Source organism: Glandiceps talaboti, chromosome 17, assembly GCF_964340395.1.
Source record: "Glandiceps talaboti chromosome 17, keGlaTala1.1, whole genome shotgun sequence".
Taxonomy (NCBI): Eukaryota; Metazoa; Hemichordata; class Enteropneusta; family Spengelidae; genus Glandiceps; species Glandiceps talaboti.
The window spans coordinates 19,551,023-19,578,740 of NC_135565.1; the positions used below are offsets into that span (position 1 = coordinate 19,551,023).

At 35.7% G+C, this 27,718-nt stretch overlaps 1 protein-coding gene across 8 annotated transcripts in view; it reads right to left on the reverse strand.

Annotated features, from left to right (window-relative positions):
* The window catches only part of LOC144448722 (cytoskeleton-associated protein 5-like), a 78,739-nt gene that overhangs the window by 19,051 nt on the left and 31,970 nt on the right, over positions 1-27,718 (reverse strand). For 6 of the 8 annotated variants that reach the window (XM_078139027.1, XM_078139024.1, XM_078139023.1 and 3 more), the window contains exons 6-33: positions 24,466-24,601; positions 23,332-23,432; positions 22,879-22,992; positions 22,392-22,496; positions 21,836-21,925; positions 20,755-20,919; positions 18,944-19,072; positions 18,271-18,558; positions 17,695-17,805; positions 16,956-17,048; positions 16,408-16,593; positions 15,667-15,764; positions 15,040-15,223; positions 14,307-14,540; positions 13,620-13,718; positions 13,323-13,436; positions 12,662-12,790; positions 12,079-12,276; positions 10,826-11,008; positions 10,271-10,408; positions 8,515-8,610; positions 7,877-8,026; positions 7,005-7,208; positions 6,373-6,508; positions 5,665-5,858; positions 5,066-5,199; positions 3,589-3,612; positions 829-1,005 (exon numbers count right to left, since the gene is read on the reverse strand). In XM_078139027.1, the coding sequence (XP_077995153.1) occupies positions 829-1,005; positions 3,589-3,612; positions 5,066-5,199; positions 5,665-5,858; positions 6,373-6,508; positions 7,005-7,208; positions 7,877-8,026; positions 8,515-8,610; positions 10,271-10,408; positions 10,826-11,008; positions 12,079-12,276; positions 12,662-12,790; positions 13,323-13,436; positions 13,620-13,718; positions 14,307-14,540; positions 15,040-15,223; positions 15,667-15,764; positions 16,408-16,593; positions 16,956-17,048; positions 17,695-17,805; positions 18,271-18,558; positions 18,944-19,072; positions 20,755-20,919; positions 21,836-21,925; positions 22,392-22,496; positions 22,879-22,992; positions 23,332-23,432; positions 24,466-24,601 (4,010 nt within the window). The remainder of the gene's footprint in view (positions 1-828; positions 1,006-3,588; positions 3,613-5,065; positions 5,200-5,664; positions 5,859-6,372; positions 6,509-7,004; positions 7,209-7,876; positions 8,027-8,514; positions 8,611-10,270; positions 10,409-10,825; positions 11,009-12,078; positions 12,277-12,661; positions 12,791-13,322; positions 13,437-13,619; positions 13,719-14,306; positions 14,541-15,039; positions 15,224-15,666; positions 15,765-16,407; positions 16,594-16,955; positions 17,049-17,694; positions 17,806-18,270; positions 18,559-18,943; positions 19,073-20,754; positions 20,920-21,835; positions 21,926-22,391; positions 22,497-22,878; positions 22,993-23,331; positions 23,433-24,465; positions 24,602-27,718) is intronic. The other 2 variants (XM_078139030.1, XM_078139026.1) reach the window with 2 other exon arrangements.

Sequence of the window (27,718 nt, forward strand, 5' to 3'; positions counted from 1 at the left end):
TCGTTACTATTAGCTTACGGTTATCACTTTGTTGATATATTTAGACGATACACTTGTCTGTGTACCAGCATCATACATCACAATAACTTTCCTAGGGCACATCCTTCAAATACCAAATGTTAGAAGTTATTGCTATTTCACAGACGTCAAAACATTGGTTTGCGTTTATAGTTGCAGTATGTTTAAATGGTTTATTTCATTTTGACAAAATGTGGCTTAAAATGCCATCTTGCTATCTTTAAATGTACAACATGCAGTTTCTTACTGGTTTCTGCACGGCTGTATCAAACAGAGCCCCTGAACAGTAATTTGAAAAAGCTTCTGTGTGCCCCTACATGGTAGGACACTAGGGCATCAGCACACATTGATATCTAATAAACAGTATTTACTTGGAGACTTTGAGGGCAAGATCTGTTAGATCTGATTGTAGCCCTTACAAAATTTGCCATGGTGGCGCTCTGCTTCCTGTCTGTGTGTACTTTGGGGGTATATATGGTATAGGTTACTCTGTTAATCATAGAGCACTGCTGGTTTCCTTGATGTCTGAACAATACGAAAAACATCCCCGATTTACACTTCTACAGAATACCGAGGGACAAAGCTCTTAAGAAACAGTACAATGAGGTGATGATACCCCCAATTTGAGCGAGGGCGCTGTCTTGTTTGCAGTCTGCAATGGCCAATTGAAAACTTGTAGTTGCTTGCTCTACACCCAAGGACTGACGATACTATCAAACTTGAAAGCCAAAGAGCATTTCTCCCACTGTATGGCCATTATCTCATGAACCCTAGATGACGTTATACACACAAATGTCTACTGATACTTACTTTGGTTCGGGTAGTTTCACAGGTTGATTTAGTAAATCATCAACCTCGTTGTCAACTAATTGTGGCATTTCTTCAGATACTGTCTGATCAAGTCCTAACTTGTCTAACTCTAATGAAAACTCCTTAGGGATTTTAGACTCTGCTTTCTGTATAGGTTTGGGGCCAGCTGATGGGTTTCTGTTGATAAAATGATATACATGTGATCATTAATCAGAGTTCTCAGAGATAAGAAATATTCAAATGATAAAACTTAACTACACTGAACAAGAATCATTTGCAAGCTATCATTTTTGCTTCCATATTTTTTTGCATTTACAAAGATGACAGGTTCTACACCAGTCGTACTCACTTACGATGTGTGTAAGGGTCCTGAAATTGACAAAGTGTGCGTAGAAGTGCTCAAGGTGCACTTTATAGAAAATGGGAAACAGAGCTTGAAAGTGCTTGATCGTATCTTGTCTAGGATAAGTGCACTTTGTAAACTTCGGGACCCTTACATACCTGCTGCAATTAATGAATAAATTGCCAACTTTCACGAGTGAACCTAAGTGGGATTGAGACATCGCTAGTACAAGTACAACAAACTTGTTTCACATGTCCTAAGTATTCTGATGTATAAAGGTATTGTTCTTCAAAGACTAGTTACTAAAACAACTTACAACTGATAAAATACAGCTATGTCTTTACACTGTGGTCAAAACGATTTGAGATCTGCAAGCCCTACAAAACTTACCTGTACACTACTTTTCACATAGACAGATTCGATTGTTCATACATACACAAGTTTTCTTTTTCCACTTTTGATCGAGAAACAGACATGTTTCAGACAAATCATTGGTATTTCTTCAGTGTCTAACTGGATCTGATGAAATGACCCAATATTTCTGGAGGTGTTGAGTAAATTGGAGGTGTATGTCAAACCACCAGTTTTTCTCAGTTTGATGGTCAGATCTCCAGTTTACTCAACACCTCCAACACAATTGGATCATTTTGTCAAATCCAGTTAGACACTGAAGGACAAGTAATTTGTTTGAAACATATCTGTTTCTCAATAGAAAGTGGAGGATGACAACATGTGTATGAATCTTAGTACTTCTTTGATGAAAATACACAATTCTATGGTGTTTTATATGTTATTATGTCATATATCATGATGATGTCACACAAATTCATTGATTTTGTGATAAAAAATGAAAAAATATGACATTTATATTTTAGGTTTTTAGCGAAAGTTGATTATGGTCATGTCTTGACATACATTACATGATCATGTACAGAATGTCAGAAGGAAATGTCATATATCAGACACACAGGGAAGACAATAATACATAGATCATAGAACAATTCACATGCAATACATAGAACATGTCATGTCACAAATAGCATTACCCAACTAGGTGACTTACAAGAATTGACAACTTTTTGCAAAAATAGTCGAAAGAATACAGAATATGACAGTATATAAATTATTTTTTGTAACTGGAAACATGTGCTGTCATGTCGCAAAGTATTTCTCTACTAGTCATCTGAAGTTCTTGTAGGTAAATGTTTCCTACATTCAGTACTGATTTGACAATTTAATACTTAGAGGTAGGTAACCTTGTTGGGTTTATTACAACTATCAATGTATCAGCATCAATGTACCACACTAGATACCACCACCGTGACAACCACCACCACCACCACCACCACCATTACAATTTTGCCACCATCACCACATGAACACATAAGATATGCATAACACACCCCACAGAGCAAGACAAAATATACACAGCTGAACAAGAATAACAATGGTACGTTGTCATGGCAATGGCAAGAATTGCACAATCAAGCAGTGTCTTGCATTTTTTATTCGTAACAGTCTGATATTGAATAAAGTACCTACAATTCATAGACTTGAATGTTTACATTGTAAGGACTAGGTGAATACAGCATTTTGTAAGTCAGAGGAAAATTTCCATATGCCACACAGAAACTACTACATGAGAAGTCAGATAGGGCTGAATTAACTAGTGAATTTTGTATGTGAAGCCAGATAGGGTTGAAGTAACTAGTGAATTTTGTATATGTGAAGCCAGATAGGGTTGAAGTAACATTGCTTGTTTTTTTACAACAAAGGCACTGCACTGCTATCACCCATTTGTGAAATCTACTGAACTGAATAACATTAGTTTTAGTCTGTGTCTATCTTAATAAAGAGAAACCTCATTAACCAGAGTTGTATTAGAAGCACATTAAATGTATCTAGTATGTAGTTATACATAAATGTTTTGGTTTGCATGGTTACACAATATATGCATGTAAAACTGAAAACAGAAGGTGCGTCAAAGCAGCACAGCAAACAGATTTTGAAAATGTGTAAAAACTACAAATAACACGGGTATGACATTGCTGCATGGCAACAGATTTTACAAACTCTTTACAAATTGAAAAGATGACAGGGCTGCATAGCAACACAGTGTACACTGACAGGGCTGATATAGCAACACAGTGTACACTGACAGGGCTGCATAGCAACACAGTGTACACTGACAGGGCTGCATAGCAACACAGTGTACACTGACAGGGCTGATATAGCAACACTGTACACTGACAGGGCTGCATAGCAACACAGTGTACACTGACAGGGCTGCATAGCAACACAGTGTACACTGACAGGGCTGTGTATACTATGTATACAACACTGAAAACAATACTGGGGTAGGACACACAAACATGACAACATACAACACACGTGTATGAGATTCAAATCCAACCAACCTGAACTGATCCCTCCATCCAGGACTACACATGGAAATATTACGTGAATGCAGGAGAGTTTTAAAGGGTGTCATATATAGATATATATAGTATATAGGGAAATGAGGAAAAAAATTACATGAAATTTTAATTAATAGTGCATTATAATAGGTACATGCAAGGAATGTCCATTACCCTGGTCATAGGTGGGGGGGGGGGTGTCAATAGTTTTACACCAGAATATCTATAATAGTTTTAATGCGTGGGATGAAACATTCATTATAATAGGGTCGGAAAATGGGTTACAGATACTGCAATGTACCCCAATGAACAAAGTTATAAGTTATGTCGTCACAGTTGTCCCCTTTTTCTTTTCGTTTTTTAAATTTTATATGGGGTTATCATTAAGATGAACAGAATATCATACTGTTTTTATACTGTATGACTGTTTCCTTAGCTTCCTTCCCACCTCCCTTTAAAACAGAGAAAAGAATGAAAAAAGTGAATCTAGAGCCAAAGAGATTGCCCATAATGCAAAATGATGTCAAAGGTCAAATCAAAATACCCATCATGCAAATGAATGTCAAAGGTCATAACAGATTCCAAAAGATAAAAGGGAGACATCAAATAACCCACCAGTAGTTTTGTCAGGAACTTCAAAATCCTTTCCCCATTACATGCAAATAATTTTAGGATAGTTATAATGAAATGTGTTGATGTATTGTGTATCTTTACAGGGTAAACATGACAAATCATTCAAAGTAGAAATAAGTGAGTGCATATTGTGAATGATATATGTGTTTGTATTCTATATGTAGATATCACATTCATGACACACATTGATTTTTTCTATTACCACATTCATTCATTCATTCATTCATTCATTCATTCATTCATTGTACTGTTACATGGTATGATGGTAAGAATAGAATGCATTGTACAATATATTTTCATACATTTACTATTATTATGTAGTGTTGTGTTCTTACAAATTTTATACAGCTGTTTACACATGAGTTTGAAATGTTGTCAAATGACGGAGAATCTATATATGTTAATGCAAGTGTTGTTTATGTGATGTATGTTGCATGGATATTTATATATACATTGACTTGTATAGCAGTCATCAACAGTGCATATTGTAGACTATAAACACACCCATTGACAGTGTGGCATACCTTCACACACTACATACACACATTGCATTTATAGGATGTGTATTACATTGGTGTCTGTCGATATAAATAAATGACTCATACTGCAATCATCAACAGTGCATACTGTAGACTACACACACCCATTGACTTTGTGGAATACCCTTCACTTTAATACACTACATACGTTGTCAGTGTGGAATATATTCTCTAGCATAACCAAACACATTCAATGCTAGTATGGCATACCTTAGACCACACACACACACCCACACCCACTGGTGCTATCATGGCATACTCCAGACTACACAGCCAATAAGATACAATGCAAGTATTGTACTTACGGCATTGGACCACCTTTCTTCTGGTCTTGTTTAGTTGGTTTCTCATCTTTCTGTTGTTTTTCAGCCTTGGCTGGTGGTTTCTTAGCCGATCTCTTGATCCTTTCTTCAAGATAACTCAAGTCTTTGTCATTCAACTGTAATGGGCAGAGAACATGGACAATGGTATGGCAAGGGTCAAAGGTCAATTTTGGTGGAACTTTTCTACTGTTCACTTCAAGGTGAGTATTAGTGAAATGTATTGAATTCTTGTCTTGGGTTTAAGCTGCCATCTGGATTACAATTTGAGTGAGAAAAAGTTGTCTGGCAGAGCTATAGAAAAAGTTTGATCTGAAAAAAGGAATGATTCTATGTAAATCTTACAGCTCTAGTAATAACTCATTGGAGAATACGGGACAGAATCCCCGGCCTTGGTGTATATCATGTATTTTCATTTTCAATTATACAACAGTTGATAAGATTTCTATAAAAGAACTCAATACAATTTGAAGCTCTTAACACTTCCAATCTTGTAATAAATGATAACAAAACATACAAACCAACATAAATACTCTACTAATATGAAAAGAACTAAGAAATAGTTTTATATACGGATAACTTACATTTCCAACTAGTTTGTAGAGATCATTACCAACGGTTGCATAGGCCTGTACAAGTGTATTGAGTGCCGATGACCGGACACCACCATCTCTGTCACCGATTTGTATAGCTATTTCTTTAAGTGCTTTAGACTGTGATGGTTGGCATACATTCATACCAAATAATTCTATCAAACATCCAAGTTCCTCTAGACACTCTATGGGATGAAAATATATAGCAGTGTATAGTGTTAAAATCAGAAAATTACATTTGAAGTAAGAACATGACACTGTGTGTAGGTAGGTAGTGGGTAGCTAGGTCTGTCTGTCTGTCTGTCTGTCTGTCTGTCTGTCTGTCTGTATGTATGTATGTATGTATGTATGTATGCATGCATGTGTATGTATGTATGCCATGGCATGTGTGCGTACACACACCCACACCCACCCACCCACCCACCCACCCACACACACACACACACACACACTCCCAAAACTTTTTGGGATTATTCAGAGTGAATTGACATGATTAACAGGAAAAGAGCAGATTCTTTTGTAACTTTGAAAAGTTCATCTCACAATCTGACTGACTATTACTTTGTCAAGCATTGATATGTCAATTCCACTGACTGCCCATTATATGTACAAAGACGTGGTGAAGTGAATGACTGTGTACTGTATTTGGTAATCTTTTACATGCAACACACGGTACTTGCAGGGTTTACTCATACTGACCTTGTCTTTGCCTGGAGTTTTTAGAAATCAATCCATTCATCAGATAAGAAAACATTTTACTGGCTGGGTAGACTTTGGTAATAAGCTTCATGATGTTACGTACACCACGTCTGACTGGTTCCTTTGCATCACCAACCTAGTAGGAAGAGAAAGGATATACAAGGTAACACAGTTATCATATGACTTTATTCTCAGGCAATATAATACTAGAAGAGTATGAATACATAAATAAATGGAAACGGGATCCCTCTAGTTCAACCCTACCTAATACATGTAATAATAATCAGAATTCAAATATTATCTGGACATTTTAACCATTCCTTTGAATTTCTTACATATTCAAAACTTCTACAAATAAAGAATAGAGCAAAAAGCCACACTGTATACATAAAAATTTTGACTCAAAAAAAAAGAAGAAGAAAACAGAGACATAGTTATTTCAAAAGAAAAAAAGGATACCTTGGTGTTTTGCTCTTGAGACAGGATGTTTATTACATGCAGACAACTTAAAATGCAATCAGACACAATTATATAATGGACAAAATAATCCTGCCAATAATTCTAAAACTATTTACATGTACAAACTGACCTTTTTAATAAATTTCATTTTTTTACCAATAAAACTGACTTACCTTCAGTACAAAATATGGTAGGAATGAGTAAGCTTCATACTCATTGAGATGGTACTCTTGTGCTGCTAGCATTGTAAATAATGTGGATAGGAATTCAAGGCATTTTAGGATAACAGTTGTATTGGTATCAAAGAATCTCAACGTCATGTATCGGAGTAAGAGATCGGTGTTACTGATTACAGCCTCCTTGTTGTTTTCAACACACTGTAATAGAAAACACAGAAAGTATGTTAGATTTTAGGACAAAGAATTTCCATCTATTCAAAAAAAGCAAAACAAGATCAGAGATTGGATTACATGTATTTGTGCTATCATCACCAGTAGTTTTTCCCATACACCTTAGCAGGAAATCTGCAATATAACTGTGTACACGTTGAGGGCAGTAAACACATCAAGTGTGATGGTTGGGCTTCAGGGGTGAACAAATCCAGTGGTTTTGGGTCCGGGACTAGTGATTTTTTGGGGCGGACAACACACATTTTACCTTGTCTGATCAATCGTACAGTACCTTACTGTTAATAACTATATTAAAAAGTCATCTGAATATACAGATTCATAGGTAAGATTTAATGTTTCACATTAGCGGGACCTGAGACCACTAATTCTTTCAGCAGGACCACTGGATTTTTTGAGGCACTGGTCCGAGGACCGCCAGTTCACAAAATGATTTGTTCACCCCTTAGCTTCTTTATAAACTTCAAAGTCAAGTAAGCTATCAAAATGCTATTTTACCCTAAATTATACATAAGTTGATAGAAATTATCACTGCAGTTTTACTAAAGGCAGACATACATGTAACTTTGGCTACACATTTCCTTTATACATCTGAGTTACGTCCATTTTTTCTGAAAGGGATGGCTGATATTTCTTACCTCAATAAATGTATTAATTGCATTGATGTGATGTTTGAAATCAGCATGGAACAGACTAGTAACCATTGTTTTACTAAATGAACCTTGCATTTGGTCCTTCAGCTGATCAATATGTTCCTCTCTTGGTGACTGGAAGTTCCACTTCAGTGTCTACGATGCAAAGAAGAAAAAAAGCTGTCACAAAATCACATGTTTCAATGTTTGCGTAAAGACTGACTGACTGCTTGTAAATGTAAGAATCATTCTTTGCAGCTGAAATTGATATTACATCAGTACATTTACCATCTTACTGCATCATTTCAGAATTATGTAAAAGGACACAAAAATCAAGAAATAAAGCCATCTGATATGATGACAGAGGCAACAATATACATCGGGGGTGGGGGGTGGGGGGTGGATGTATGTTTATTGACTTTGAGTTCATGGTTATAAACAAAAATTACTACTCTTAGACTCAAAAGGTCAAAAAAAAGTTTTCACTTGGAGTAGAACTGTCAAATTTTCATTCATAAATATTAGGTTTTTTTTGAGCCAGACCAATGTTCAGTGAAAGTGTAAGGCTAGTGAGAGGTTTTAAAAGTCTGATGACACTTACAGTTTGAGTATTTTTGAGGGCAGTATATGTGAAATAACCATACCTTGAGCTCTGTCTCATCTTTCATACGTTTATGTTTACCATTGTTTGCAAGCAGTGCTGGGCCTGTGTCCTCATCACCACCACCCTTCTTAGAACTCTGCAAATGAAAGAAGAGAACTGAAGATTAGCTTACAGCAATTACAACTACATGTACCTGGTCCAAATATACAAAGATGTTTATGGCAAACAGCGCCCTCTGGTGTTGATACTGTGGTAGTGATGTAAATGAGGTGAAAGGTGACTCATTTGAGTATTGATCCAACAGACTACTTTACTGAATATCTTTCTCACACTATCAAAGCAACAGTTTTTTTTTTCAAAGTATGGTACACAAGTGAGGTTCACAAGTTCACATATTGGTATATGCAATACTCACATGTCCATGAAGCAGTTGATGTTTAGGTTTACAGTTCACATATAAAGAGTATAGCTCTTCATATCATTATTTTAAGTCTCAATCTCATTTATGCACCTGATGGGTGTTGTTCATTTTGATAGTGTAAGTCATGTAGAGTACCATTACTAAGCCTTTGTTTGAGGGACTGGTTTCTGAAGTTACCCAATCACACCACTAGAGGGCGCCATTTCAAGGAAATCTCACATTTGGCGACATTGTGCTAATAAAGACAGTGATATCAGTGTTTATCATGCAGTACTATGACTGTGTTACATGCACAGTATTATGGTGTGGACATCAATGTACATGTCTGTCTGGATAGGACAGTACCTTCTATATCACCATGTGCAGTGTTACGGTGAGGACATCAATGTACATGTCTGGATAGGACAGTATGTACTATATCACTATGGCAGTGTCACTATACACTACAGTGGGTGTGTTTTGTGTAATTCTGGGCCAGAATACTTTCTAAACTTGTTGAAATATGCTAGTCAATACCCATCGATTTTACATACAAGATTTCTTGACCACAACAGCTATCATGTAAACCTGTATTGTAACTTTTACTACATACTTTTATTCAACCAGGGATGTAGTTAAGGGCAGGTAGCCAGCAAAAACAACTGGCTACTCCACAATTTCTTGCTGGCTACTTTTACAGGAATTTGTATTTAAAAATACTTTGTTTCAACCACTATATATACATTCTAGGGCAGATTCATTGGTTTCTCTCGTCAGTATTACCACCCATTTTTCCAATCTTACCTGCTACTTTTGAAATTAGCTACATCTCTGTCATTTATCGAAGTCACTTCCCAACTTTTAAAATTAATCATTTTTTCAAGCTATCAAACACTACTTTTGATCAAAATCAGTTGTCCCAGTTAATGTTCAATGTTACGTCAAAAGTACAAATATGAATTTGTTTTAGTCACATTATGTTCAATATTTTAGTAGTCATTTTCATAGTTTGTTGAATAATGATATTGACTGTTATGTATGGCAACTTTTACATGTGACTGTGAGAGTATCCATGCACTGAGTTAATTTTAAAATCTACACTACAATACTATATTAGTCCTGAGTAGTTGTCATGCCCTGTCACACCTTTCACCTGTCAGTGAGTAATAGTTTGACCCATGCCAATATAGTACAATAGGGTGATACCAAATAAAATTATTATATAGGGGTTAACTTGAACACATTAGTGATAGGGTCATGGTTGTCTGAAATGGTCATCTCATGGTATATGACTTAGTTATATTAGTATAATGATATTTTTTGGATGATTTTTTATCATGGGTTATTTTTGATGACAATTTTTATCATGTTTTGTTTTTATCATCTACAATTTTACCTTTCCCTTAGCAAGGGTGGCTTTGCCTTTTCTCGATAAAAGGCTGCCTTTTACTGGACCATCAATAAGGGCATTATTTCTCTCTGCATTGTTCTTTTCAATCTTTACCTCGTCAGGGATGCAAGGCATAGACTTTGCCTGTTAAGTGTACACACACACATAGGGGAAGAAAATAAAGATAAACACACAACATCGAAAAAAAACAACGACAACACATGATCAAGCACTGCAAACTAAAAAATAGCAATATCAACATTACTATTATAGCATTACTATGCATGCTAACATTAAATAACTTTGAAAACAATGCAAAACAGTAAAATAAAAAGTAATAAAATGTTATACTAGCGAGCAATGGACTCTATATAACATATATTTGAAACATATTTTGTTGCTTACTAAGATTCATGAGGTCCAAACAAAAACACCACAATATTACTTTTCATATTTTCATTATATCTGCCATGTCTTTGCGCATATGATTTTAAAATCAAACATTCTAAAAAAATTTGAATAGCCTCACTGCCAAATAAAAACAAAAGGTACACTACTTACAGCTCTCATCTTTGAGGGCGCTGTTTTGGGTCTCTTTGGTTCTGGTTCTTTGCTAACTTCAGTCTCTGGTTCTTTCCTCTTCTCTTCTGCCACACTGACTGATTTCTTAGCTTTACCAGGTTTGGCTGGCACATTAGCACGTTGCTTTTCTAAAATACCAGCAATTTGATCTTTTGATGAAGGCTGTGAAAATGAATGGAAAACAGAATGAATTTGATACCAGAACATTTCAGTATTACTAGTAAGTAGGCATAAATTTGAACCAAATATCCTGCCAAACATGCCAGTCAATTCTAATAAATATCACAACTGGTATTACACTTTTTGACAGCAAATTCTAAAGCCATTCTACCGTAACTGTATACACTATAAATCTTCCAACTAAATCATGGATGTTATTACATTAGATTTACAAGCATCCTTTGTGACATCCAACTGGTATTCTTACTATCTTAACACTTGAATTGATACTTGGCACTCAATCTCTTCTATGGTTGACATGAAATGTTCATGAGTGGTGTTTCAGTAACACTATCTTAGTCACCTGACATCTCTGAGTCAACAAAGCATATCCCAAGACAGACAGTCAAATTTCCATGACCCTTGTATATTATCCTGGTAATCAAAGCTTCGGTTTACCAGCATAGACAAACACTAAATTCTTGTTGACACATGTTGATACAACACTGATAAGCTATTGAATGGATATTGATTTATTTACACGTATAGTCTCAGTAGGGAGGCGTCTCTGAAAGCTAGTTCCATAAACTTACAGTGTACTGTTTTGGGACTTCCAATGTTTACACTATCTTGATCACAGGGTGATTTAGATTCACACAACAGCATGAACAGATAGAGGAACCTCTAGAGTACACAATAGTATAATCTACTGAATTGAACCACAGTAGTTTTAGTTTTCATCTATCTTAGTAAACCGAAGCCTTGATTACCAAAATCGGAAAATTTCTGCTTTATAATTTCTGTGTTCAACAATACTGCTTATTATGTTGACAGAGCATTCTCAATTTGTGCCCCACACTTGTGGAATGCTCTGCCATCATATCTGCAGAGTGTCACTACATTCCAGGCATTTAAATCAGGTCATAAGACATATTTCTTCATTAAGACTTTCGCTTGAGTCTGTTTTTGCACTCGTTTTTCCGTGCTTTGTAAAGTGCATTGTGATAGTTATATGGAATGCGCTATATACGTAAATTAGATTAGATTAGATTAGATTAGATTAGTTTCATTACCTTTAATTTTCCAGTCATTCGTACCATCTTGTCATAACTAAGATGCATCATAAACATAGGTACAGCAGCCTGTGCTTTCTTCCTCACATCAGCATTTCTATCTTCCAAGGCAACATACAGTGATGGTATACACTGCATCAACCCTTCATTGGGAAGCGTACGACATTTAGGTAACTCCTCTTCTAGCCAACCATAGATCTACAATAAAACATAGTTACTTGAGAGATCAGTGTCATTCTAAATATCGCTAGGAAGTGTACAACATTCAGTGAATTCTTCTTCTTGCCAACCATACAGCTACATATTTTTTATATTTATATTGTATAAATTGCAGGAAAAATGGCAAAAATACTGACAAATACTGGCATGTTTGGAAAACAAAGTCACACATTTGGCCTTTTGGACAGAAGTAAACATATCAATGCACACATGCACATTCCAATGTCTTTCACGTTTGTGTTCTGAACGCATAACTAAACACAATTTTGTATGTGTCATTACGTGCACGCACGCACGATAAAGATCCCATGCACGTACGCGTTCTGACGTGTATCTAAACCTCTCTATCATTACTATACATTACCTCTATTCTCATATAGGGGTTCTCTGTACTCAAAGCTGACATCATAATTTCATCTTCAAAGAAAGGTACCAATCCTGTTTGACCCACCCACGTCTTTAGACAAGTCACTGTTGTATTTCTTACTGAAGCCTGAAATTAAAAACACGATAAGTACTAACATTTTTTTTTACAAATACACACTACATATTTTATTAAGCAGAGATACTAGTATTTTGACTGCAGACTGTCAGCCACATTCACTCTATGACAGATGACGCTATTTATTGTCATCATGTGATATAGGTAGATTGATACAACTTTATTTTACATAGATGGCAATAACTATAATAATAATAATAATAATAATAATAATGTGAATGTATAATTTGCCTTTCCTCCTAAGAGCTCAATGTGCTCACAAATAATAGAATGTAAGTACAGAAATACTAAATTCAACATTTTTTTCATAGTAACTATATCACTAAGATATCATAGTACAATGTAGTTGCCATAGTAACAATATCACTATCATGGTTACAATGTAACTGTAGTTGCCATAGTAACAATGGCACTGTAATTGTCATGGTAACAATCCCACTGTAGTTTTTATAGCATGGTACAACTATAGACATTACCACCAATATATACTGAAGTCTTAAAGTACATAGCAAAAATGCCTTACCTTATTATCACTGCATAAACTAAGCATACCAGGTGCAAATATTTTGGTGTATCTATTAACATTAGGTCCCATGGATGTCGCTATTTGCTGGCAAATATTTACTGTTTGTGTGGCCTATTGGAAAACAAGAAACACGGTCACAGGTTTTCAAAATTGTTAATACAGGAAAGAATACAAGGTATATTCATATATTAAAAGAAAGAAAATAATTAGATACATGTATGGTGTTCATGTCTTTTATGAGAGTTCTAGACATGTATGTCAAGACATAGCAGATTTTGTTTTCATGTAACTTACCAATAGTTTGTTTTTATCAGCTAGTCTTGCTTTCAATGCTGGTGGTAAGTCTCCTAAGTTTGGAGTAATAAATTTGGCTTCGTTTAAGATGTCTTGAACCTAGAAAAATGAATACAGTCAGAAAGTGTTATATAGGTAGTTTACATATATGAAGTCTGGGCAAAAAAATAAACATGTGTCTTCTAGTCACAAATACATGTTTGGTACATTACATCATTACTTTTTAACTCTACTAACTAGATTTGGATGATCTGAGAGTGTCCAACTCTTAAGTAGGAGTAAAGCAAGTAAACTCTTTATACAACCACTACAGATAAACTAGAATGTCTTTTGTAACTACATAAGCATATTTCTTGATAATCTAACCTAAACAAATTCAAAAATTTTAATGTGTACGCCTGATTGTAATTTGTTGATTAATCTCTGCAAATGTGTATTCTAGCCAATGGATTTGATCAATCCTGTAAAGTAAACTTAAATATCAGTGTGATGGCGTACTGTAACTTTGTTTTTCTTTCTTTTCATTTATGTGTACGCTTTTTCTGAACATGGGTTGGTGACCTAGTAATGCAACGTATTATCTAAGTTCACACGGCACCAACACTTTAAAGCTTACCAAAACTTTCATCAGACTTCGACTGAACATTTGCACAGATAATCTATGATCACACTATAATTATATCTAACCTTTTGTAGAGCCTCCCCTCGTATCTTCCATTTAGTATCTGCCATCTCTTCTATAATCTGGGACGTAATCTTAGCTCCAATATCAACTCTTGGTATAAGATCATCCATTGCAGCACCTCCTCCAGCTGCCCCTCCTTCATCTACTTCATCGTCTTCTTCCTCTTCACTATCAGCTCCTCCACCTTTTCCTTTAGATGATCCCCTGATTGGTTTGGGTGGAGACTCGCCTTGCACCTACAGAGTCAAAGGTCAGTGGGTGCGGCAAATTACAGTGTGTCAAATATGGAGATCCCGGGGCCTAGACAGCTTCTGTTTATTTGTTGTTGTTTATTTGTTGTTGTTGTTGTTGTTGTTGTTGTTGTTGTTGTTTTTGATCATCTAACATTCAGAAACTCTGGACTGTACATTATATTATTACATATGTACCAGTGATTGCTTGCACTGGTGTACATGCATACTAGTGGTGTTTTCACTTGCAAACCCGCCATGTTGAATGTTGCATCAATAAATAAATAAATACTAATCAATAAGTACTGTAAACAATGTTGATGCATTGTTTGTAACCACAAATAATCAATTTATAGTCACCCTGACAATTGTGGGAGGTTAATTTTATCGGTAACTCCAGATTAGGTATTACAATAACCACAGGTAATCCCATAGTCCTTTGCGTCTGAGCATGCTCAGTCTGGATTGCAAGTTCCCTATTAAGAGGGCAACAGAGATCACATACCTTTTCAATTTCGGTGTCAATCTGTTTCAGCAAAGCAGCTTTCTCATCATCAAATAGGACCCTTATAGGAGCACCCATATACATGTACATCACACCAAGTAATGATATAGCTGATACACGTACAGCTGGGTTGACGGCACCAAAAGCTCTTTTCATGTAAGGTATGTAGATCTTTGGTGAAATCCTACAAGTGAAATCAGTAATGTACACTTTTACAAGTTGTATTGGGGTGGGGTGGGGGGGGGGGGGGGGGGTCACAAATGTTTTTAAAAAAATGGTAAATGTATGGAGAATATATTGTTGATGGTTCCAAGAATCAATAGGACAGTACAATATAGTTACTTTGGAATGATAAATTGGAAACGAATGTGACGTTTCAATAATTGAATGGTTTTGTGAATGCATAGCAAAATTTACTATGGTTTAATGAAAGAAATTTCAATCATCGCTAAACAGAGACGCGGGCCAATACACTTTACCACCTGTTACAGACAATATTTTGAAGTCACACATGTATAAACAACGCGTGACTTCAGCTTCATATGCCCTGCAGACTCTGGTTGAAAGCTAGGATTTATCCAAGTATTCTGGTGCAGTATAAAGTAATGAAATTAAGAGGTAACTTACGATGAGAATCCAAACTCCTTTATAGCATTACTAAACCAATTTAATATCTCAGATTGATTCTTTGGGTTCTTCTGTCCATCAAAGGCATATGTCACTGCCTGGTATTACAAATACACAAAGACATACACATCAAAGATATTGAATTAAGTCACTCCTTTCACATATGGATGTTCACATGCTACATACACTGGGGAATTGCTTTGACTATGGAAAAAATATATGCCTGAGAATGCGATGTGTTATAAAACACTTATTGCCTTGCCTTATTCGGGCACTAGTCGACATCATATTATCCCTCATGCTGTTATGTACAATCTACAAACCTTGAGCATGAAAGCCCCAAGAATTAGTTTCTATATAAGAGCCCTAGAGGAAGATATCTACAATAAGTGTATTATATCACACTGTGTGAACTCTCATTTATTGCTATATAACTATTAGTGTATATTGTGTATGTTCAATTCGTATATGTTGAAATATTGTTCTTTTTTTACATTTAAATGAGCCTTTTTATTAGAACTATGCGTCATCTTGAGTCACTGCCATACTCAACCCTTTACATTCAAGACCCTGGTTCTAGTTTTTTTGGTCATCACACTGTAGTTGGACTGATCCCTGTTCACTTCCCTTAATTTGTACACTGATTTCAGCCAAAAACTGGGGTCCTAATTAAAGACTGTGTGTATGTTTTTTTACTAAATATATAACACAGTATTTAGAAGTGATAATAAGGATATCTACCTCTGATGCAAGCCATCCAAGGTGTGTAGCTTCAGCCAGAGATGACAACACTTCACCAGCAACACTGCCTACTTTGATATCACCTATCTTATCTACTGCACCAGATATAACAAAGGATGCTGCTCTACGCGATACTTTACCCTTCTCTGCTATCTTTTTAACCAGTTGAAATTTACCTTTTAGTACCTATAGACAAAAAAATTCAGCATTATTACAAACACAGAACTTTATTTGTGTTCACAGTGAGATAAAATGTAACATTTCTGTGCGTGCACACTATCAGTACCCATTTTTGTTTTGTGCAATTCGTAGCATAAAATGTGTGATGTAAAAAAAAAAACCATCATAATGCCTAATTGTCCATTGTACAATGCTAATTGGATGCGGAGAAAATAGCGCCCTCTAGTGTTGAACAATGGTGCGAGATGTAAAAAACACACTGCCTAATTGAAACTCTACAGTCTTTCTTGGTAGTATCAATTTTAAAAAACCAAACTTGCTTTTTCAATAAAAATATCTAAATATACAAATTCTATGTTTTTACTTACCTGGAAATTATTTTCCTTCCAACCAGGTTTCTTTGCTAGTACTCTGACCATTACTTGGACTTGCATGTCTTTCTTTTCCATGCCATCAACAAACTAAAATAATAACAACAAACAAAACAACCATTGGTTAATTGTGACATACAAACAACTTATCCTCCACACTACCTTTAAAAAAGTCCAAATTAAGTACCCAATCCTCATCCGTATGGTAACTTAAAACCATCTATTTAAATATTCCATATTCTACATTGTTCTAGTGAAACATTTATTACTTTTATTTTCAGATTAGAGTCATTAGAATTCTAAGCATGGTAAAGTTATATTGATCCTCTGTTGGCTATAACTAGTAGTGACTGGTTGTGTATACAGTTGGACAGGGGATCAGCTGTCAGGATGTGCTGCAGATCAGAGGTTAAAAAGATGAGTGCAGTGTTGTGATATCTAATAACCTTAACACATGTAGTCATTTCATTGGGGGGGGGGGGGATCAGCTGTCAGGATGTGCTGCAGATGAGGCGTTAAAAGGATAAGTGCAGTGTTGTGATAGCTAATAACCTTAGTATACATGTAGTCATTTCATGGGGGGGGGGGGGGGGGGGGTCAGCTGTCAGGATGTGCTGCAGATCAGGGGTTAAAAAGACAAGTGTATACCTACTAACCTATATGTATAGTCGTTTCATGAGGGAGGGAGGGGGGTGGTCGTCACAACATGAGTGTAGTATTATGATTGTCCACTAACCTTAGTAAATTCTTCAACAGCAGCTAATCTTTCCTTCCAATTAGAACTCTCTAATGGTTGTCTAGCTGCTGATGGTAACAACACTTCAGCCTTCTCTGTTACTTCCTCATCCTGGATGTACACAAGAAAGAAAACAATGTACAAAAATATGACTTCCATCTTGTTCAAAACATGAAGTCACTGACACACTTTTCATTCTCACTGAATACTGTTTTGAAAACAGAATCTAGTCATCTAACATAGGTGACAACCTTTCTTGAAAATGTCTGCGTGCCTACTTCATAAATGAAATCATACTTCAAACCACTTCATTTTTATGCAAAAATGAAATAAAAAAGCCAACAGATCCCAAGATACACTCTCCCTGGTGTCTACATGGTACATACAAACGCCTGGTGTCTAAATGTACATATAAATGGTTACAAGCCTTTTGAGTCTACTAGTGGAAAACACTTTCTCGAGTACAGTGGAAGTAATCATATGCTGAAATGATTGACACATTCACTCACTCAAGATACTTTTTTACATAAAAGGTACCACAGTAAAATTTCAATAATTAATATTTCCTAAACTTACAGTGAGAAGTGGATCTGATGTCAGGTCTTCCTTCCCATCATTATTTGCAGCTTTTCCTTTCTTTCTACCACCAGAGGGCGCTGTAGCTGGTCTCTTACCACCCTCTCCACCAGCTCTGCCCCTAGCACCGGCTGTAGCAGGCCTAGCACCTGGTCTACCACCAGCTTTCTTTGCTGCTGGTTTAGATGGTGCAGGTTCAGCAGCCGCTGCTTTGGCTTTCTTATCTTCCGCAGGTTTACTCTTCTTTCCTCCTACTTCAAGTTCTACCTTCTCAGCAGCTTCCTTTATCTATAAATTCATAACAGTGTATACTGAGTATTACGACATCTCATGTAATCTATCCTCAATCATTGGTACAATTGAACATGTTTTTATAAACATACACAATTTTGATAATCAGGTCAAACCAACTACATGCATATACATTTCCCGTAGATCAGAACTTTGTATATCAGCCTCTGTGTGTGTGTGTGTGTGTGTGTGTGTGTGTGTGTGTGTGTGCGTGTGCGTGTGCGTATGCATATGCGTGCGAATTATTGTGTTAGTGTCACCTGGTAGTCATATTTTCACCATATCAATATGTAACTCATCTCACTAACTGTAATAATAATATGGCAGTATTTCCTACACAGGTGTATCCCATGACATCTGGACATATAAAAGACCACTTTACCTTGTCTACTTTGAGTTTATCCATGTCTGCTAAGAATGCACTCAATGGTTTCTCACCCATCACTTTGAGAACAGTACCGAGTGCATCAGCTGCAGCATTCCTCACATCTGGGGCTGTGTCATCCATTTTCTATCAAACAAACAAACAAACAAACAAACAAACAATGAATATCATCTAATAACAACCACGGCTATCAATATTTAGATCCTATTCAATTGCCTCTACCAGGTCTTTCCCTTTCAATACTACATGTACCATTATTTAGTTTAAAAAAAAACTATTTTTGAACAAAAAATTAATGCTTAAAACTACTCTAATATCATTGGTAATTATGTCAGCAAAATATGTGGATAGAACTCAGAAATAAAGTATCCGGCCTTACATGCTTTTCACCTTAGCTGGTATACAACCAGACTACATATGATGTCACTGTACACATGTGAAGTCCGTGGTAATATCATTAACTGGAAGTTCGATATATTTTTAACACACTTCTTGCTAGCAGGGGCTTCACATACATACAGTGAGATTTACAATACATGTAGGTACATCACACTTGTACCACTTATAAGTTATGTAATGTATATACCTTAGCTAGTGAACTACACAATGGTTTGAGTACAGCTTTAGCCTAGTTTAGGTACATCATACTTGTACCACTTATAAGTTAGATAGTGTATGTATATAATTTAGCTAGTGAACTACACAATGGTTTGAGTACAGCTTTAGGTATATCACACTTGTACTATTTATAAGTTAGATAATGTATATACCTTAGCTAGTGAACTACACAATGGTTTGAGTACAGCTTTAGGTAGATCACACTTGTACTATTTATAAGTTAGATAGTGTATATACCTTAGCTAGTGAACTACACAATGGTTTGAGTACAGCTTTAGGTACATCATACTTGTACTATTTATAAGTTAGATAGTGTATATACCTTAGCGAGTGAACTACACAATGGTTTGAGTACAGCTTTAGGTACATCATACTTGTACCACTTATAAGTTAGATAGTGTATGTATATACCTTAGCTAGTGAACTACACAATGGTTTGAGTACAGCTTTAGGTACATCATACTTGTACCACTTATAAGTTAGATAGTGTATATACCTTAGCTAGTGAACTACACAATGGTTTGAGTACAGCTTTAGCCTAGTTTAGGTACATCATACTTGTACCACTTATAAGTTAGATAGTGTATGTATATACCTTAGCTAGTGAACTACACAATGGTTTGAGTACAGCTTTAGGTACATCATACTTGTACCACTTATAAGTTAGATAGTGTATATACCTTAGCTAGTGAACTACACAATGGTTTGAGTACAGCTTTAGGTACATCATACTTGTACTATTTATAAGTTAGATAGTGTATATACCTTAGCTAGTGAACTACACAATGGTTTGAGTACAGCTTTAGGTACATCATACTTGTACCACTTATAAGTTAGGTAGTGTATATACCTTAGCTAGTGAACTACACAATGGTTTGAGTACAGCTTTAGGTACATCACACTTGTACTATTTATAAGTTAGGTAGTGTATATACCTTAGCTAGTGAACTACACAATGGTTTGAGTACAGCTTTAGGTACATCATACTTGTACCACTTATAAGTTAGATAGTGTATATACCTTAGCTAGTGAACTACACAATGGTTTGAGTACAGCTTTAGGTAGATCACACTTGTACTATTTATAAGTTATGTAATGTATATACCTTAGCTAGTGAACTACACAATGGTTTGAGTACAGCTTTAGGTAGATCACACTTGTACTATTTATAAGTTATGTAATGTATATACCTTAGCTAGTGAACTACACAATGGTTTGAGTACAGCTTTAGGTAGATTAGCAGGTGTTGATTTCCTAAGACATCTTGCAAGGAAGGATGACGACTCGGCTTTGATGGATGGATTCTTACTATCTAGAGCTGTCAGGACATCTTCTTGGATTGCTTGAAGAGTTGTCTGAAATGGAAATAATCAATGAAATTAAATCTCACAACTTTGCAATAACTATATCATTATCCTTATCACTTTTGTTTTCCATAGTGAATGAATGAATGAATGAATGAATGAATGAATGAATGAATGAATGAATGAATGAACTTTATTTCATCAGATAACAAAATAAGCTACATTTTCCAAGAACATACATATGATATAAATGTACAAAATGACATACAAAAGAAGTATATAATTGTTACGAGTGAATTTTAGGATGAAATAGTAGGTAAAGAATTTTTCTTCTGTATTATGATAGGCCACCAGCCTATTGAGATTCGAAGCCACAGATAGTATCTAGATGGTAGGGAATTGAAAATGGCGCAAGATTTTTTTTTTTTTTTTTTTTTTTTTTTTTACGAGGTGTCATATAAATTGTTGCTAAAAATAAAGAAGAGAAAAAATAGTACACAAATTCAGCGGCCAATTTCAAATCCATGTTGTTAATCATTACAATACATGGCCAATTCTTTCCTATGTTTCATTTTCAAGGGGGTGTTACAACTTGGACGCCATGAACTTTTAAAGGGTAGTGAGAGGACTTGCCACAACTGTAGAAATCTTAGACATATATGCAGTGTTCCCTCTAATGATAGCCAAATTTTGTTGTTGTGGGTCAAACTGAGAAAAACTGGCATTTCTTGTGAGTCACCACATAGTAAGAGATAGAGGAACACCAAATTTAATTTTGGTGCATCACTAGATATTGTGTGCATCAGTTGCATGTCAAATTGGCTTAGAGGACACACTCACCACATAGTAAGAGATATGGGAACACCAAATTTTGGTGTGTCACTAGATATTGTGTGTCAGAGGCACGTCAAATTGGCTTAGAGGGCACACTGCATGATATGTATAAGTTTGTCGTGTATATACTTACAGATGGGTACATAGCATCTATGGCTTCTTTGAGAGCTGTTACTACAGCAATTTTCTTCTCTTTGAACTTTTCTAGAATAGTTTGAATACACTGAAAGAAAGCAAACATCAAAGTACAGTCAGTGATACAGGAAATGATAAAACTGTACAAATGTGAAAGGATTAGGTGCACTAATATACATAATCCTGTGCAATTAAGTATATGTGTTATCCAGATGGCTGTAGTCTTACTCACATTTAATATACATACACACACCCATTCACATACATTCACACACACATTCACTTATACATACATTCACACACACACACACACACACATTTATGATCAAACCTCAGTCTTATTTGACTTGAGAACAATTTCATTTTTCACCAAAACCCTAACACAACTTCATAACTTCATCAATATGACCATAAAATCTACATGTATACAGATAGTGAGCTGCTTTAGAACTGTCCATTCTGAGTTCTGTCAATACGTCATTTGTTCATTCACTCTCATAAAATACTAGTACACAAGACTCAAAATCCACCATGAGACTTCATAATTGACTTACCTGTCCAGCATATGGTTGGAATTTCTTTCTCAGCCCAGTAGCCAGTCCACATAGACATCTACTGGCCTGTGCTACCAACATTACATTGGTATCTTTACCAACAACCTAGGAAATTCAACAACAGAATAAATATCATTTTTCCTAATTTTGTAAAAAGAAATTCTCAAAGAGCAAAATAGCAGTCAAAATTCCAAGTATTTTATTGAACTTAAAGGGGTATGATTCAATCCCTGGTTCTCGTATTAGCTTTATCTTATTAGTGGCACCATACGGATTACACAATTTGCCCTTATAAGGTCAGCTGTACAAATTATTGAACAATTATTTTTTTTCAAAAATAAGCAAAAACAATGTATTTTGACCCTCAATAGGGTATATGATGAAACCTTTACCGACTAGATATGGGTTTTGCAGATCCCTGGTAGTATGGGCCCTCCCAAGGTCAAGCCCTAACACCATACAATGTCTCCAGTTGGTTCGTACATACCTTTTTCAGTGCTCTTACTAAATCACCATAATCACCAGGTTCAAGTTTAGGATGAGATGCTAGTGGTTGTATGGCTTCCAGGGCTTCTTTACGTGTCTGCCATTTCTTAGCTTCCTGTAGTAGACAAGGGAAAGATACAATATACTGAATATTCTGTTTTCTACTTCTAGGCTATATCTTGTCAAAGCCTATTCAGTAAGTGGACACAGGTACCACCAGTACAGACAAAACACACCTACATACATCTACATTCTACAATCTGTACTAGTAATAGTATGATGAGAACTAGTCATTTATGGTTTGTCTGGACAATTGGAAAATTGGGGTTGTTGGTGGCCGAACTACACTACAGAATACACCAGCACTGGCTTAGTTTGGTAAAGTTAAACCATGTCTGTATGTACTTCACATGTAAATTGATAACATATTTGACATTATGTAAGTTTTACTTACAATATTTTCATAAAAGTCTTTTGGTATCTTAGATAAAATCTCTACAGGATCCAATAATTCAAACGGATCAATAGCAGCAGCACCATCAGCCTCATCATCATCTAGAAAGATAGATAGAGGAAATCACATTATGTGTTTATGTCTAGGAAACTATAATATCTGTTAATACAATGGCAGCAGCACCATCAGCCTCATCATCATCTACAAAGATAGATAGAGGAAATCACATTATGGGTTCATGTCTAGGAAACTATAATATCTGTTAATACAATGGCAGCAGCACCATCAGCCTCATCATCATCTACAAAGATAGATAGAGGAAATCACATTATGGGTTCATGTCTAGGAAACTATAATATCTGTTAATACAATGGCAGCAGCACCATCAGCCTCATCATCATCTACAAAGATAGATAGAGGAAATCACATTATGGGTTCATGTCTAGGAAACTATAATATCTGTTAATACAATGGCAGCAGCACCATCAGCCTCATCATCATCTACAAAGATAGATAAAGGAAATCAAATTATGGGTTCATGTCTAGGAAACTATAATATCTGTTTACTATTGTAACATGGCAATAAAGGAAATAAACAACAGATTTCATAGGGAAATGTCATGTGATCTATCATATACCCAGTATCTCTTCCCATTTAATTCAATCGAACCTGGGTAATAATTTTCCGTATCACGCCTGGCTCACTTTCCCTGCGCCCAAATATGGCAAGTGGCACGCTCATCGATATCCATCCACTCAGTGATTTGGCTCTTCACTATATTTACATTTTTGCAAATAAAATGAGTAGTAATACTAGTAGTATAGATAAAACCTTTACAACCCAGATACATGTTTTGCAGACCTCTGTGGTATGGTAGGCCCTTCCCCCATATAACCACGGTCCACAAAGCCCACAGAAGATTATTGCTACACATAATATCTACACTGAATAGCATTTGTCTTTTTCTGTAACTTGCTGAGGTATTAGATTTACAATTCTCAACCTGCAACAGAGTAATGTTGTCTTACTCTACAAATCTCATGAATAACAAAACAAATACTCTGGTAAAGAAGTAAAATGACTCTTTTGATCTCATAGCTGAGGTCAAATGTCAAAGGTCAAAGTTGACATACCTTCATCACTTTCGTCATCTTCTGCGTCTGCTTCTACTTGCATCTTAGCCTTCAAGTCTTGTTGCGATTTCAGAAATCTAGTCTGTTTGGCTGATTTGCTTGGTAATTTTTCAAATTCTTCCTCTAACTCTTTCAACTGTAATCACATGAAATGTTACTATTAGTGGAAGTGTGATATTTGTCTGCTTTGATTTGGTGATTTTCTCAAATTCTTCTACATATGTACGTACGTACGTACATACATACATACGTACACACACACACACACACACACACACACATACATACATACATACATACATACTTACTTACATACACACACACACACACACACACACACACACACACACACACAAAATGCTAGGATTTCAAAAAGCTTGTGGTTATGCAGACAGATATTGATCACAAGATTTTATCATTATGATCCACAACGGTTTCTCAAAATTATAGACAGATATTGAATTCTTTTTCAAAACAGCATGCACATCAAAACTAAAATCATGTATTCAAGTGACCTTGTACCAGACACTTTCTAGTACAAACAGCAAAATACCAATAAGAAACTAATTTATATAATCATTACTGTCTGAAACTATTTGTTTCACTTCTGTTGCCAATTTTGAAGACAAATCTGTACATTTCAAAACAAGACGTTTCATGCTCTTGTCTTTGTATTATCGCAGTCAACTGTCTTACTGACTTTTATACAAGAAACAGTGAGACTCCACCAAGCCAGAGACTCCACTAAGAAACGGTTGCATTCCAAAACAACATCACTATATGAAACTAAGTTTCACTTTGGCTGCCAATAATTTAAAAAAAAGACAAATCTATACATATCAAAACAAGATGTTTTATGTCCTTGTCAATCATTTTATAATTGCACTGTGCTGTCAACTGTCTTATTGACTTTATTGACAAACGGGGAGAGTCCACCTAGAAATTATTGCATTCCAAAGCATCATCACTATTAGACTGTCGACAGTCGCTCGCGCCTTTTTTCCCCTACGTTTTATCTAAACTTAAGCCGTCACTGCGCTCCTATCTGGCGCAACACTACTATGATCGCATATTGATATCGAGGGCCAAGGCCCGAGAGATCGAGGGCCAAAGGCCCTCGATATCAGTATGCGATTATAGTAGTATTGCGCCGTATCGGAGCACGGCAACGACTTAAGTTTAGATAAAATGTAGGGAAAAAACGGCGCGAGCGACTGTCGACAGTCCACATCACTATTTGAAAGTTCATTTTGGTTGATACATCTATACATACCATTATGAAATACTTTATGTCTTTGTTATTGTAACAATACTATCAATAGACTTTGAACTTTTCATTGACTGTGTTATTATTCAACTAACAATACCTTAGATGTAGACATAAAACTGTCTATATACCAGAATGACTCAACACATTAACAATAGCAGATTATTGTCTTGATTACAATAGTACTATTACTATACCATACCAGTGTTATAGACAACAAAGCACTGTTAGACAGACTAATCATAGTACAATAGGATTAGACAATTACCATGGGATCTATAATGAGGACAATACAGCAAAGACAATAAAAGTGTCAACTGTTGTTTGTTGACCAAATAAACTGAGATTTATAATTTAAGAAGCCAAAAACAATATATTGACAATCAAAGTGTCAACTTTTGTTAGTTGACCAAATAAACTGAGATCTATAATTTAAGAAGCCAACAGCCACAAATAGACAATTCAAATGTCATAATACATTTTGTTGTCCAAATAAAAGGTATGCAATGATTTGTGGTGTGATAAAACATGACATGAAGCAGTACACAACTTTCTTGTTTTCCCTCCTTTTTTTAAACGATTACTAAACTGAAAAATATTTCACTGGGTAAAAGTAGACTGTGACAGTGACATGACAAAACTGATCTAGAAGAATACCATAGACAAGGCGATACTATCATTTCAATATTCAAACAGAATAATTAGACCATTTGTTGACCTTTATAATAGTACATGCCACTGGAATGAAATTATGTGTGCATGTATGAATGCATGTATCACTGTACATGTACATATGTATGGGAAGCCGTTCAGGCCAAAAGTATTATTTTATTTTAGCTATAGTATTTTATATTTTTCGTACTTACAAACTAATTTTAACCGTTTATGTACTTTTATTCCATGGTTACATTATTTTAATTGAAATAAGTTTTCATTTATTTGAGAATATTGTTTTATTTTTCGTCAAACCAGAATTTTTTAAAGGATTATATATAATTGAAAGTCAAAATATATTTTTTGTTAAAGTTATTTTATTTTATTCTTTTAATTTAAAAAAAAAAATTTCAACTTTTTTTTTTTTCTCTCTCAACTTTTTTTTTTTTTGGCCGAGTCTGCTGACAGGCGCCGGTGCAGAACACGTCGTGCTTGTACCCGGCGCCTGTCACGAGTACGAGGCGTGACCTTTGACATCCATGGCATTACGTACACGTTCTTATTACCTTCGAAATCGCTCGCTCAAACATTATATCAGATCTCAAAACTCTTAATTTACGTGTGATAGTATCTGTTTTTTCCAACAACCGCGACTTCAGCCGCGTACGATCCATGTGCAACGGGTAAAGGTATTTCCAAACGGTCAGTCAGGTACTTCTAGTACGAGCGCACATGTTGACGTCGACCTGCTGTATTACATACGTAGACTAGACGTGTAGACTGTCGACAGTCGCTCGCGCCTTTTTCCCCCTACGTTTTATCTAAACTCCGATCCGGCGCAACACTAGTCTAATCGCAAACTGATATCGAGGGCCGAAGGCCCGAGTGATCGAGCAATTCGGCCCTCGAAATCAATTTGCAATTATACTAGTGTTGCGCCGGACCGGAGTTTAGATAAAACGTAGGAAAAAAAGGCGCGAGCGACTGTCGACAGTCTAGTAGACGTGTTGTTCTCAACTTTTCATGATATATGCATGTGTACTCAGAGAGAATGTATACTACAATGTACGATGAAGTAAACTGAATCTTTACAACAACAACAACAACAACAAGGCGATAAAAGCTGGTTTAGGTTGATATGTAATACAGCAGGTCGACGTCAACATGTGCACTCGCACAAGAAGTAGTACCTGACTGACCCATTGGAAATACGCGTTCGTTTTTGTTCCTAAAGCTGTTTTGCTCACGCTCACATTATAGTGTACCATCTTGTTTCAATTCTGGTCAGTTTCACAATAATGAATGTAATTGTTATTGATGCAACAAACTTTA